Raw genomic sequence first — 15,044 nt, 5'->3', positions numbered from 1 at the left:
TATGATATAATATGCACATATATGCTATAATATGCACATTTTAAATCACGATATTGATCTAAAATTACTTAATAAAAATAACAACTCTGCTGACTTCCACATAAACAAATGAGGTGCTCAGTGGGAGATGACGTCGCCGTAAACGTTTTTTATTTGTACCAAATTGACTATGCAACGCTGCAGAATTTTACGTGTGTCACCGATTAAGAAAATTTAATTGAAGAACAAACTAAGTACAGAGAAGTGGGCGTGTTCTGGTGGCAATGAAAATTGCCACCAGAACACAGGGATTGATGTGTAATATGGCGTCTTGAAAATATGCGATTCAAGATTGCTGAAACATGCACAAATGAAATGACAAGGGGAAATGACTATAACATGGTTAAAAGCTCTGAAAAGTCCATTTTGTAGAATAGGTCTGCTTTTTCCCACGTATTTAATGTGTCTTGTCCCAGTATAGATATATAGTATAAGCAGCTCTTGAGGTCAATAAGTCAACTGGGTACTGTCTGCATCTAATTATAAAGTGTTTTATTGTCTGAGAGTCAGGAAGTGCATATTAGCATCTTGCTAAATTATATGTGCTTATGAACTCATCGTGGTGAATAATGCTCGGAATAACTCTGGACTACTGTAAACCTTTTAAAATGAACTAGTTCTGTTTTTCATGTTTTTAACGATCGGATATCATTAAAGTAGATATCCGATCAGTACATCTTTCTGTATCGGTGCCAATATCCAATACCAATATTGGATCGGTGCATCCTTAATAAATAGCATCTGTATCAAATTACACACAGTTTATCAAACATAATATAAATATCACACCCCTCTGACCACCACCAACACACACACGCACCACTTTCATACTTGGTAATGTGGGGGAAGTTTTTTGCCTATGGACACAACAGAATTTTCTCCCTGCCCTTCTTAACATTACCCTCACTTCTGGCAAAGGGTTTTGGTAAAAGGTCCACTGCCTACTTTGTCTCCACAGAGAGGTTATTGCTTTGCTTTTAAACTTCCAAGCAGTAATCTCATCCAGCCAAGTTACAGGTCAGAGCTGTGGAGAGGACACCTGCCCATAGTAAGAATGCATGAATCATAAAATGGCGTCTTGAAATTAAGCAATTAAAAATGGCTCAGATATGCACGAATCCCTCCAAATACAACTCTGATACGGTAAATAGTGAAGAAAAACAACTATAAAATGGTTAAAAGCTCTGAAAAGTTCATTTTGCAGAATAGGTCTGTGAGGACGTAACATCTGATTTATAATTTAAAGTGAATGTAAAAACAAGGGCAAAACATTAAATAATGCACAAAATCTGATATTCTCAAAGGACAAGCAAAAATGAGAAACTAAATCATGACTGCAGGAGCGGTGCAAGAAACACAAATGTTTAAACCGAGTAAGAGTAAAAGTGTGCCGCTAGAAAAGTACTACAGTGGAACGCAGTCCTACTTACGTCTGGTCAAATAAACATTGATCTGTATTTAACTGTAGTGTAGTACTATTCATCAGAGCAGTTTGTACAGTTACAATGCATTTCAACAGTCCTATACCTTGAGAGATGTGGGCACGTAGTTCCTCCACAACCTGGGTGAGGTGGGTCCAAAGTGGGCACTGATGAGGCTGGCACGGTTGTGGTCACGTGCAAAGTCTGTTACTGCGGTGACAGTGAAGACCGCCAGCCCACATGCAGTGCTGCCGTTACACCTGCTCGCCCTCAGCTCCACCTGGCACGTGGACAGGGCGATGTTAGGCAGCTGCCCCGAGTCTGAGGAAGTCACACATGACAAACACGCCATCAAAGTTTACCTCGTGTATAACAATTCATCACATGCAATGGTACTAACACTTGAGAGTCACTGAGCTGCCATATTTTATGAAAAAAAAAAGAGATACATAGCTTTTTGGGCTTGTGTGTTTACAGCAGCCTAAATTACATGTGTTTTATATCTATAGTAGCAAAATATCTACCTCTGCCTACATTTGTTTTTCAGCCTGGCATTAATTTAGACACAAATCCATTCATTTTTTGTCCTCTTTTGGGTTAATTATTATTTGAACCACCTTATCCATGGTATAGTCTATTTTAGATTTGATTAGACCTGAAAGTTCGGGGTCAGATTTGATGGCACTAGGAACACTGAATATTATCTTGGTGGTACTTGTGAAAAGTTAAACCACACAGGGTATCGGCCATATTGGGTCAAATTTCAGTCATTTAAATCTAGCTAACGTACTTTAAAGAACTTGACCAAAGGTTTTTAGGCAGCTTCATCAGGACATATCATAGTTGTTAAAAGACTTAACATAAGCTTCTGAGTGTGGTCATAACAACCTCTTAACGAAGCGGCCATTTTGAAAGTATAAAAATCCATGTGACTTTTGCAAAAATGGTCGAATCTGGAAGGACCCAATGTAGCATTAGTTTGTTTTGATGACCTGGACATAATGATATATGATTTAAACTTCTATCTTTAAAAATGTCTCTCCAGTGCCCCCTGCAATGTTAAAATGGGACTGAAGCATTTATCTCCAATGCGACAGATGCAATTTCTTATTAAATATCAAGCCAAGGTTGATCTTTACTGTTGAAAGATCAAATTGGTCAAAAATATGGGGACACCTGGGACATTTCTTGTATGAAACTGGGACAAATCAATAGTTTTGGATATATCTACTGAGATCTGAGACACAGGGCTTAAAACTGGGACTGTCCTGGGTAAATAAGGACATCTGGTCGCCTTATTCGGAACTGACATCATCACTTGACAATCCCATATCATGCCTAGAGCATTTTTAATGGTAACATAACACAGTTGAAAGTGCATTCAAACTGAGTGAAGTGTATGACTGACCAGGCTGGTGGACACTCAGGGATAGAGGAAGCCCACACTGTGTGCTTCGGTCTGGGCAGGGCAAAGGTACAGTGCTGGACAGGCTGACTCTGTGCTCCTGGCTGTCCTCAGAGATGGTCAGAGAGCCTGGAGAGAACTGTACAGCATACAGAGTCATCTCCTGTGTGGGATATGGGCCCATAAAAGGAGCATAGAGGAGCATTACCTGCAGTCCAGCAAAGAAGGCCTCACTCTCCCTCGCAGCAGAGCGAGTCTGGCTGGAGTTAGCTTCATACACTGACACACTGCAAGAGAACTGTCCAAGCACAAGATAAGCACCGAGAATGAGTCTATAGTGAATTCGAGTAAGGCTAAAAACAATACATGAAAAGCTAATACTTTGTTATAATGCTGATTAACACCGGACACCTGTTAGACCAATCACACTGTTCCTCATATGTCCAGACCCCGTCATCCTCCCCCCTCACTCTCCCCTTTAGTCTTTAGCAGCACTATTTGAAATGTGGTTGTGGACAAAGTTTAGGTGTTTAGTCCAACTTTAAAAACACCGTGAAACAATTCCTGTAAAGAGGGAACTACCAGTGACAAGCCAAGTCAAACGTATTGAAAATCAGATGCTAATCAATACTAAAGCTAGAAACTTGATACTCATTTGAGCAGGTACTAAAAACTACACAAAGAAAATCACATTCACAGGACAGAAATGATCATTTCTTGAATAGATTTAGAATGATCTTGAGCTGTATCAGAAGTATAAGACCACATAGAGTGAGAAAAGCAGGTATAGAGAATATAGATGGGATGAAAGAAAAGAAGAAAAAAAATAAAAATAAAAATAAAAAAATAAAATAATAATAATAATAATAATAATAATAATAATAATAATAATACATAACAATAATTGTAATAATAATACTAAAAGTGAATTAGGTTTGAAGGCCACTTGTTAAGCTCCTCTGTGTTTTTAAGGTCCACTTTCTGTCTTCTATGCTTCACTATCAGGCCTGACTGTTCTCCATACATAAACACTATCTGGAGTTATACCTTGTGAAATTCCATGTCTAATGCTTCCATAGTAGTAGTAGCTGGCGGCACATGTGGGTACAGAGTGCTTTCTGGTCTAAGCACTACATGCACATGGCTCACTGATAAGACCCAGCTCATGTCCAAATATGGCAGCTGGGCCAGCGCAGTCAACATGTTTACAGTGTGCAGAGGAACATGGCCTTGTCCCGAACAAATACACTGTTATGGGAAAGGAGAATTCTTTACCTGCTTACATTTTTGTAGAAATGTTTCATTCTGTCTTAGGTCCCAAGTGAATTTTTGGTGTTTTTTTAGCTCAATAAAATGATGTTTTGGTTTAATCTATACTAATCTATAATAGTTTGCAGTCCACCAGAAGTTACAGTCAAATTTCATCCTCATGTGCTGGAACTGAAAAATGTAGATCTACAAACATATGGTCTATATTCCTTTTTTGGTTGTTGCTACTTCAGTCTGATGGATGCTAACCATTTTCTGCAGGGATGGGCGATACCACAATTTTAGATATTTGATGCAAGTACTTTGGGGGGGTCATTTTTTCGATGCTGATACTCGATACTGATCTAACCTTAGAGGTGAAGGGATTTAAGTAAATAGATGTGTACAAAAGGGCTTCAATAGGATCTAAAGGACAAACAGGACACTGCATAGTATCGTTATATAAATAGTTTGATATCGATACGCCCACCCCTACCTTACAGTTTTCATCAGTGGCGACAGAAAATCATCGTTTTTTTGTAGGGGGGATGTACATATTATTAAAGAAGGGGTATTTCACTTCCAAAGAATATTAACTGCTAACACATAACATATTTAGATCACCTTGTTACCGTTTGAACGTTTTGAAAATGTTATATAAACCTAAAAAATCCTATTAACATCAGCGTGCATCCCGCTAATGAAACTACAGCACATCGCATCAGGTTGCCGTGTACAGTTTTGTATCATGTTTTTGTATATTTACAGAGAACTGTCGTGTGGAGCATGGGTGACGTAGGCTTGTGGGCGGAGCTTTGAACAGATTCGTACTGCTAACCATAAGGAGGGGTCAAATAGGGTAAGGGTGATCGCTAAAATACTCCAACATGCATGGATGACATCTAAAACCTATTTGTGCATGTTTTTGATGAGGGAATAATGCTATAACATGGTAGAAAGCTAAAAAAAAAAGATCAGTTTTGCATAATACCTCATTCTTTAAACATGAGTTGTATTCCCGGTTAAGTTACACAGGCCCTGTCCGACAGCCTTTCTTTAAGTCAAACAGTAGGAGCTGCGTATAGGAGGGCTTATGGAGGGTACCTGTAATGGATTTAACATGGCCACATTCTGCATGCCAATCTGTAACTGATTTTCCCCCTCCTCCTCACCGTCCTCGCTTTGTTCTACCTCTCTGTTTAGCTGGGCTTTCTGAGGATGCGCCAGGTCAGACTTGAAAAGGTCTGGGACACATTACCGTTTCCCCGAGCCTGAAGTGAACCCCATCCATCTCCACCAAAGAATACGGACGCATCGTGGCTTCCTGTCTGACCTCTGCCTTCATGCTGTGGCTGATGTGTCGGGCCCACAGCACCTGGAAGCCCAGCGGAGCTCTCCACGGTGGGGGAGAAAATGAACAGCGGAGGTGCACGCTCTGCCCCAGGAGCTCAGAGGTGATGAGGGGTCGGGTCAGCAGAGCAGGGACAGCAGCTGGACAGAGGGGAGAGTTATCGAGGAGACAGTTATAATGTTACTATAGTGAGCACACAAAACAACAGCACTGTGTCTGACCTGTGCATCTGCCATTGGCCTCCACCTCCCTTGGGCCGCAGCGTCTGGGGGCAACATCAGGAGCAGCTACAACATTAAAGAGGGGGTGTTTTACTACTAAGGCGTATTAACTGCTAACACATGACATATTTAGACATGACATATTTAGATCACCATGTTATATTCTATTGTTTTGAAAATGCTATAGTCGCCGAAAACAACATATTAACATGGTTTATCCCAGTACATCCTGCTGATGAAACTACTGTATATCGCATCAGGTTTGTGAAGTTGTAGTGTACAGTTTTGTATCATGTTTTAAAATATTTCTGGAGATTTTTTGTCCAGGAGCATGGGTGATGTAGGCTTGTGGACTGAGCTTTGGATAGGATTGTAAAACTAACCGTAAGGAGGGTTCAAATAGGGCCTGGGAGAGATTGCACAATTGCTCAAAAATGCATGGAAGACATCTAAATCCTCTTCAGGCATGCTTTTGATAAGGGAACAACATTATAACATGGTAGAAAGCTCCAAAAAAAACATTATATTTAGACTTCTATGCTTCAATTTCACATAAAACAGTGTAACAAGTGTAGGAGTATCAAAGCCCTCATACCCTTAGCGCAGTAGCCCATGCAGCCCTGAGTTGGCTGTAGGTAGTAGACCATAAACTGCCCACAGTTTCTCACAGAGATGGGGATTCTGAAGAGGCAGCAGTCCTTGGTGCTGCCGTGGAAGAACTGCCAGGTGGCACAGGCTGACAGCTGCCGGAGCTCCCCTGGCTCAGGCAGAGGAGAGCCCTGGAGGGAGAGCCACACCGGAGCCTGGGTTCCGCAGTGATTCATCTGCACACACATTACCTCGCATTAGCAAAGGGACTGTATACACATCAAAATCTGAATATATTTGTCATTTCAGTATAAAGATAAACAAAAACACTATAAAGAAACAAAACACTGTACTCAGGTCCCGTTCATCAGCATAAAAACAGTATAATGAACAGTTTTAAATAGTGTGAACGTCAAAATCAGTGCTATTTCTAAACAAATGCTCTTTTACGTTGACGTAACTAGTGTGAAAATGACCTGAGTTACTTCTGTCTGTGTCGCCATGTTTGTTTTGGTTCGCTTGAACACTTCACCTTTGACTTCCACAGAAACCTCAGTTGCACGCTGGTGGGACAATTTGTACCTCACAGTCGCAGTCTATCAAGATGGATTCTCATAAATTTGTGAACTCACAACTATCACGATAATCCAACTCGTGTATGCTGTGCAAGATTACTGTACACAGGCTCCTGATGGGTAAAAGGTCCTGTATGTCAGAGAAGGAATGGTCTGGACTCTCAGAGAAACAGAAGAGGACTTTATTAAGCATAAAACCATCCTTCACCACTGTGCTTAAAAACACTGTGACCTGTCAGTGCTCTCCCTGTGGCCTGGAGGACCTCAGTATTGTACACGTCTGACATGAGAAGAATGTCATTACTGTGTCATTATCCCTCACACTGGTGTGGAGCTAGTGATTACACCTTCACCTATGATTCACACGCTACCTCAACACAGTCTGTCTTACCTCCACAGTCTGTCTCACCTTCACAGTCTGTCTCACCTCCACCTCCTCCTGTCTCACCTCCACTTCCACCTGTCTCACCTCCACAGTCTGTCTCACCTTCACAGTCGGTCTTACCTCATCCTGTCTCACCTCCACTTCTACCTGTCTCACCTCCACAGTCTGTCTCACCTCCACTTCCTCCTGTCTCACCTCCACAGTCTGTTTCTCCTCCATAGTCTGTCTCACCTCCACAGTCTGTCTCACCTCCACTTCCTTCTGTGTCACCTCCGCAGTCTGTCCCACCTCCACCTCCTCCTGTCTCTCCTCCACTTCCTTCTGTCTTACCTCCACAGTCTGTCTTACCTCCACAGTCTGTCTCACCTCCACCTCCTCCTGTCTCACCTCCACATAGTCTGTCTAACCTCCACCCCTTCCTGTCTCACTTCCTCCTGTCTAACCTCCACTTCCTCCTGTCTCACCTCCACCTCCTCCTGTCTCACCTCCACTTCCTCCTGTCTCACCTCTACAGTCTGTCCCACCTCCACCTCCTCCAGTCTCACCTCCACACAGCTGGTGGGCATCTCGGCGGGCTTGTTGTTGAGGGTGAAGCGGTACCAGCCGGGGGTTAGGTTGTGGTCACAGATGAGTTCTTGGATGGCGGTGTTTTGGAGTTCGCTGGAGTCAAAGTCTGTGCTGCGGTACGGATTACGCAGGATGCGGTGGGCCCCGGGGAAGCATTCTGGATTTACAAAGAAAACATTTGGTGTTTTATAGGTTCCACTTTCGTTTTTGAGTTAGTTTAGATACTACTTTTTGTATCAGTTAGTAGGCCTGTCTGATTTTCAATACTTTTGCCAACCTTAGTAGAAGACATAACCGTCCACCATCTTATACTTACCATTGCTACGGAATAGACTCTGAATAATATGAGTCGGATATGGTCAGATGCACAGCTCCCTGGGCCCTGGGCAGTGCTGTAGGATCATTTCACTTGTCCGCTCCCCAGAGCCACATTCCAGGGAAGCTCTGACCTCTGGCTCATCTCTGTTGTACAGCTGGACAACTGCTGTTTCCCACACACTGTAAACGCCCCGCATACACCACAGTACACTTACACATACTCCATCAACCCTTTGAACAATCTATTCTTCATAATCACACCGCCTTGATTTAAAGGCACAGTATCTGATTTTTTTTTTTTTTTTTTTTTTTTTTACCTCTAAGTTCATTTCAGTCAGTTTACAGTGGTCCAAAGTTATTCTTTACTTACATTATCCATTCAGAACATCCTAATTATTCACCACGATGAGATTATAAGAACTTTATAAGAACTAGCATGCTAAATGTGCACTTCGCACTTGATTCCCTGACAAGAAAACATTGCATGCAGTAGACTTATTCTGACCTCAAGAGCTGCTTATACAATATATCTGTACTGGGGCAAGACACATTTTGCCTCAAATATGAAAAAAAATCATGTACAGCGCTTTTAAGTGTCAGTCTCCATGGAGAGGTTACTGTTTTGCCTGGATTGTTCCTCAGTATGGCATTAAATATATCTAACAAGCATTTATTTCACTGCAGGTCAATTGGTCAAAAATTGCTTGAAAAACATGCATCGTCACAGTGAGCAGGGTCATCTCTCCATAGATCTGACCTGTAACTAGGAGACAGACAGGTTAAATGCCATAGTGTGAAACAATAAAGCATAGGAATGACATCTCCATGGAGATAAGCAGGTGGCAGATCCTATTCAGTACTAAGAGTTTATAAGCACTTTTCACAAGTTTCAGAAACCACAGGGAAGTTTTGCCGTCACAATAAAGCTGACAACAATTAGCATGCTAACGTGCACTTCTTGATTATCGGACAATAAGCGCTTTATAATAGATGCAGACAGCACACAGTGGACTTATTTTGACAGTGGATTGAAGCTATTCCTCACTTTCCTTATGCATTCAGAGCATCCTAAATATTCACCATGATGAGTTTATAAGCTTTATTCACAACTTTCAGAGACTAGAGTGAAGTTTTAGCATCACAGTAAAGCTAACAACAACTTCTTGTACAATATATCTGCTTGTACAATATATCTGTACTGGGGCAAGACATATTTTGCTCAAATACATGGGAAAAAATAGGGAACAGGGTCTTAAAATACTGCAATATCGTTTGAAGTAACAGTGGTCTTGCTCATCTCTGGCCCCATCTCCACTTTGAGCCCCTTTTCCGGCTCTGCTCGCAACAAAAAACACCCGATTTTCACTACTTCACCTGAGCCTACACCAGTGACTTTAAAAGGAAAACGTTACATGGGTCCGGTGGGGGTGCGGGGGCGACGGTGGGGTGGGTGGGTTCTGACGGGGCAGGGGTCGGGGGTCATCCAAACTTCTTACAAGGCACCATCCTGGAGCCACTGTCTGCTGCTGCTCCTCCAAGTGTCAGCGTGTAATGAGTTTATGAGGCTGGGAGGAAGGAGGGAGGGAGTGGAGGAGGGAGGGAACAGGGGAGTGGGGGTGGGCACGCTTCATTGAGAAAGAGAGAGAAGAGAAACAGAAGAGAGAATGAGAGGGGGGAGAAGGGAAAGAGAGTGAGGCGGAGGGATGAGAGGAAAGAGGAGAGAAAGGAGAGAGGAGGCAAAAAGCAAGAGAGGGAGAGAGATGAGAGAGAAGAGAGAGAGAAAGTGGAGAGAGAAGGGAAAGAGAGAGAGGGGGAGGGATGAGAGGGGAAAAGGAGACAGAAGGCAAAAAGAAAGAGAGGGAGAGAGAAGGGAAGGAGAAGAGAGAGTGAGTGTGTGAGCGAAAGAGAGGAGAGAAAGGAGAGAAGGGAAAGAGAAGAGAGTGAGTGAGTGGGGAGAGGGATGAGAGATGAGAGACAGGAGACAGAAGGCAAGAAAAGAGAGGGAGATAGACCAGAGAGAAGGGAAATAGAGAAGGGGAGAGACGAGAGAGTGAGTGTGCGAGAGAAAGAGAGAGAGATGAGAGAAACGAGAGAAGGGAAAGAGAAGAGAGAGTGAGTAAGTGAGTGAGAGAGGAGAGGGATGAGAGATGAGAGACAGGAGACAGAAGGCAAAAAGAAAGAGAGGGAGGGAGACCAAAGAAAGGGAAGAGAAGGGAAAGAGTGAGAGGGGAAGGGACAAGAGGAGAGAAAGGAGACAGGAGGTAAAAAGAAAGAAAGGGAGAGAGATGAGAGAGAGGAGAGAGAAGGGAAAGAGAAGAGAGAGAGAGAGAGTGTGTGAGAGAGAGAAAAAGGAGAGAAGGGAAAGAGAGAGGGGGGAGAGGGATGAGAGAGGAGAAAAAGGAGAGAGCAGAGTAAGTGATTGAGAGTGAAATAGGGAAGGAGGGATGAGCGAAAAAGAACAGAGAACGAAAAGAGAGGAGAGATAGAGTTGAGAGGGACAATAGAATGGAAAAAGAAGGGAAAAACAGAGAAGGGATGAGAGAGGAGAGAAAGGAGAAAGGGGGGGTGACAGAGGAGAGAAAATGAGAGATGGGACAAAGACAAGAGAGAGTGGGGCAAGAAAGAAGAGAAAGAAGGCAAAAAGAAAGCGAGGCGAGAGAAAGAAGAGCGAGAGGGGAGGGGGACAACAGAAAGGAGAGAGAAGGCAAAGAGGGAAAAGAGAGAGGCACTCTTCACTGGGGGGGTCAGGAGATGGAGCGGAGGTGATGACAGGTTTGAGAGGGGCCAGATGTGTCGGCCATGATGAGAGAAAGAGAGAGACACTGAGAAAGAGAGAGAGACAGCGAAAGAAACGCTTTTATTTGGCTCTCTGCTGGGTTAACACAACTGGGACTTCCCCTGAGTCGACAGCCTGCAGCCATGACTCAGTACAGTGGCAAGTAACGATAAATGGTTCAAAACATTGTCGTGCTGTGAGGGAGAAGGACCCGAAGGACCGTGTCATCCGTGCACGTTTGAGTAACTTAGTGATCTCTCCCGGGCCCTATTCAAACCCTGCTTAAGGTTAGCTGCATAATTCTGTGCGATACTCAGCCCCACAAGTCTACATCATTTATACTCCCACATACATCCATAAATATACAAAAGCAGGATACAAAACTGTACACAGCATCTTCACAAACATGTTAATGCATTGTTTTCAGTGAATATAGCATTTCGAAGACAATAAAAGGTAACATTTAAACGTGATCTAAATAACCCTAACTCTATGTGTTAGCAGTTAATACCCAATAAAAGTAAAGTGGAGTACTAAACCTCTCTTTCAAATGTACTTTAATCACAACTGAACCTGTGTTGCCAGTGTCTTTATCTGCAGAGAGAAAACAGATCTTGAGAACCAAAACACCAAACTTGACCCTCATGTCCAATGTTTTTATAATTAAGAATAAAGTTATATTTGATTTGAACATGTTTACTTCTGGGAGCACGGCTGACGTAGTCTTGTGGGCGGAGCTTTGGACAGAATATTACAGCTAACCATAAGGAGGGTTTGAATAGGGCCCGGGAGAGATCAATTTTGCATAATACCCCTCTTTAAATATATTGTGTTGCCTAGAAGACGTAGTAAATGTAAATCTATCAACACATTAAACTATTGCCAAGTAGCTAATCCTCCAGCTGGGTATTCCTGACCATGAAGCTTACTGAAGATTTGGAGAAGAGTGTCTTGCTCTCTCCCAGTGGCATTGAAATATGGGTCAAATGCACAGAACAAATAGCATGTTAACCTATAGAGAGAGGAGGTAGAGTAGCCCAAACATTTTACTCAAGTAAGAGTAGCGTTACTTCAAAATAATATTGTATAATAATATAATAAGTAGAAGTAGAAAATAGTAATCTGAGAAATCACACGAGTAAAAGTAAAAAAGCATTTGAAAAAGTAGTACTCTAGTGAAAGTAACTTAAAGAGTGACCATAACTAATTATAATTTGAAGTTAAAGCAATTGTAAGGACAAAATATTAAATAGAAATCTGGTATTTTCAAAAGATAGACACACAAATGAGACAAACCATATCTGAAGGAGCGGTGCAAGAAACACAAATTACTCAATTAAAACTATAATAAAAAATACTCAAGTAGGTGTAAAAGTAAGCTAGAACAGTACTCTGAAAAGTACAATTTCTTTAAAAAGTTACTCACGTGCATGTAACTGAGTACTACCCAACCTCTGTGTCTGTAGTAGATCTAGCAGTATGTGTAGTAGTCTTACCTCGTTGGGCATGTGTCCCCAGTTCAGTCACACAGAGCAGGCAGAGCAAGGCCTGTACTCTGGAGCTAACATCCATGTTTTCTGCTGCTGCCCCACGCTCCTCCAGACAGATCAATCCAGCTCCTGTGCATGTGAGAGGGGCCAGACGAGTGAGGAGGGACAGAGGAGAGGGGGATGGAGAGAAGAGAGAAGAAAGGGAGGAGAGAGGAGACAGGAGAGAGAGACAGAAGGAGGGAGGGGCTAGCACTCTCAGAAATATCCAAAAAACAAAATTACTACTACTAGCAGAGGTGGGGAGTACACTTACATTTACTTGACTTACTTTTCTTGAGTAATATTTTTATTGAAGTAGCAGTACTAATTTTTGGCTACTCTACCACCTCTGACTACTAGTCATTTGATAGTAAGATCTGAGATAGTAGAAACAGTAGTGTACTGCATTGTAGTGTACAAGTATATGCATAACAGACCTCTGCCAAGGCATTATCTCTATACCTCAAATGGTAAGAAATCCAACCAACCCTAAGCCTTAAATGTACTTTCAAAATTGTCCACAAGATAAATACATTAATTATTATTATTATTATTATTATTATTATTATTATTATTATTATTATTATTATTATTATTATTATTATTATTATTATTATTATTATTATAATAATTCAGGACTAATTTCTTTGTAAATTTTTATTTTATTTTATTATTATTATTATTATTATTATTATTATTATTATTATTTAAGTTAACAGCTACCTTTTTACCTTTAAATTATCCAATTTATCCAGTGAAGGTGTGTGGAGTTTAAAAAACACAGTGGAGCACTTCCTGTATTATCACATGACATCACAAGGTGGAACAGAGTGTTTTCAGTTTGAGAGAAGAACCTCGATATGCAAGGTTTGTGTATGAATGAAACAAAACACAACTCCAGGTGTGTTTGTGATGAGGAAACAACATAATAACATAGATCAGAACTGCATACATATATGTATGCATAAGGATGTTTTTTATGTTTTTAAACTTTGAAGGCTGTAGGTTCTGACCCGGATCAGGATCACGTTTGTTAAATTAAGTTAATATAGGATATATAATGCCCTTCTGACCAAGTGAACAGCAAAAAACTATCCCTGTGAACACTTGCACGCCCTCAGCTGGCTGCAGTGGGGAATGAAGTGTGCTAAAAAGGCAAGGGTTTGATAAAAGATGTTATAAAGAGTGGTCTGTCTTTATATTAGGTAGTTTAAAGAACACATGACACTTTTTAAGGTATTTAGTATTAAACAATAACATTGATTATTATTTTATTCATTGTAAACTAGAGTATTGATCTAAAATGACTTATCAATAGAAAAAGGTCTATAGCAACCGATAATGTAATAATGGCCAATAATATCATCATTTTGGCCAAGTTTAAATGTAATAAGCGGATAATGTAACAAGTCAGTCACCACAGAAAAGATTTGATTTTCTATGTACCACCAGATCTAAACCACAATAGTGACAGTCGCTCAGTTGGTAGAGTGTTTAGTCCACTGACCCATAGGTTGGCGGTGCGAGTCCAATATCCTACTGATGAATGCTGTTGGGCAAGTGTTTTTCCCAAGGACACAATAAGAGAGAGGGATGAGAGAGAGAAAGGAAAGAGAGGAGAGTAGCACCACACATGTCGTTGTGTGCTAAGTAGAGGGCAGAGGTCCACAGCAGCAGGTGTGTGCTGTTTCATGTGCCCAGGCAGAGCTGTCATTAAGCACAGACAGTACACACAAACACACCTGTATTCTACTTACACTCTTATATATACCCACAGAGACCGCCTCACACTGTACAAGGACACACTGATGAATGTGCCGGGACGTGGAGGGATGAACCCGGGACACAGAGGGATGGATCTGAGTCAGTAAAAACAGTAGTAGTGCATAATAGATCTCTGCGAAGCCATTATCTCTATACCTCATAATGGCAAGAAATCATATTTGAATAATCAGCTCAAAATGCTTTGTTCCACCTTGTGACGTCATGAAGCGGTAGTTTTCAAGTTAACAGCTCCTTTTACCTTTCGTTCAGTAGAGATTGGCAATTCCAAGGCTGAAATAATCCAAATGATTCTAGTGAAGGTGTATGGAGTTTAAAAATACAATGGAGCACTTCCTGTATTACCACATGACAGGAAATGCAGAAGACATTTCCTCTCCAACACTCTACATCGTATCATTCATAACAAAATGTATCACTTCTTTGAGTTGTTGTTTTTTACTTCTAAACTGCCATGTTTGTTTTTACCTGATCAGAGCATGTCTCTCTGATTGGTTCATCCACCTGTCAATCACGCCCTCTGGAATTGGGGAAACAGGATACGGCTCCAGACCCACTAGAGTTTGAAAAGTTTTGTCAAAGTGTGTGGTTCTGGCTGGACCGGTAAAGGTCAGGGGGTGCTGAGGTCTTCAGTGGTGGTTCTCACTTAACATGTTCCTTTACAGCCTTTAACAATAAAGGCAACACACTCTGCCCCTGGGCCAGGGTCAAAATGAGACCATTGGGTGCTACATCTACATCTAAGTGTAAAGCATGTTTATCCTAGGTGAACCAGGAAGTGTTTTATTTATTTATCTATTTATTTGATTGGGACAATGCATGCTAAGTGCAGGGCTCAC

General features: G+C 41.6%; 1 protein-coding gene across 1 annotated transcript in view; it reads right to left on the bottom strand.

Moving 5' to 3' along the window:
* Nucleotides 1-12,510, bottom strand: part of si:ch211-246m6.5 (von Willebrand factor D and EGF domain-containing protein) — a 33,483-nt gene extending 20,973 nt beyond the window's left edge. The window contains exons 1-8 of the mRNA XM_055228053.1: nt 12,391-12,510; nt 7,779-7,957; nt 6,281-6,509; nt 5,686-5,751; nt 5,372-5,604; nt 3,074-3,163; nt 2,869-3,004; nt 1,567-1,781 (exon numbers count right to left, since the gene is read on the bottom strand). Of these exons, the coding sequence (XP_055084028.1) occupies nt 1,567-1,781; nt 2,869-3,004; nt 3,074-3,163; nt 5,372-5,604; nt 5,686-5,751; nt 6,281-6,509; nt 7,779-7,957; nt 12,391-12,466 (1,224 nt within the window). The 5' untranslated portion in view covers nt 12,467-12,510. The remainder of the gene's footprint in view (nt 1-1,566; nt 1,782-2,868; nt 3,005-3,073; nt 3,164-5,371; nt 5,605-5,685; nt 5,752-6,280; nt 6,510-7,778; nt 7,958-12,390) is intronic.
* Between the last annotated feature and the right edge of the window lie 2,534 nt (nt 12,511-15,044).

The sequence above is a fragment of the Periophthalmus magnuspinnatus genome, chromosome 2 (genome assembly GCF_009829125.3).
Source record: "Periophthalmus magnuspinnatus isolate fPerMag1 chromosome 2, fPerMag1.2.pri, whole genome shotgun sequence".
Lineage (NCBI taxonomy): Eukaryota > Metazoa > Chordata > Actinopteri > Gobiiformes > Gobiidae > Periophthalmus > Periophthalmus magnuspinnatus.
The sequence above is the reverse complement of the archived record's forward strand: the minus strand, read 5'-3'. Positions and strand labels throughout refer to the sequence as shown.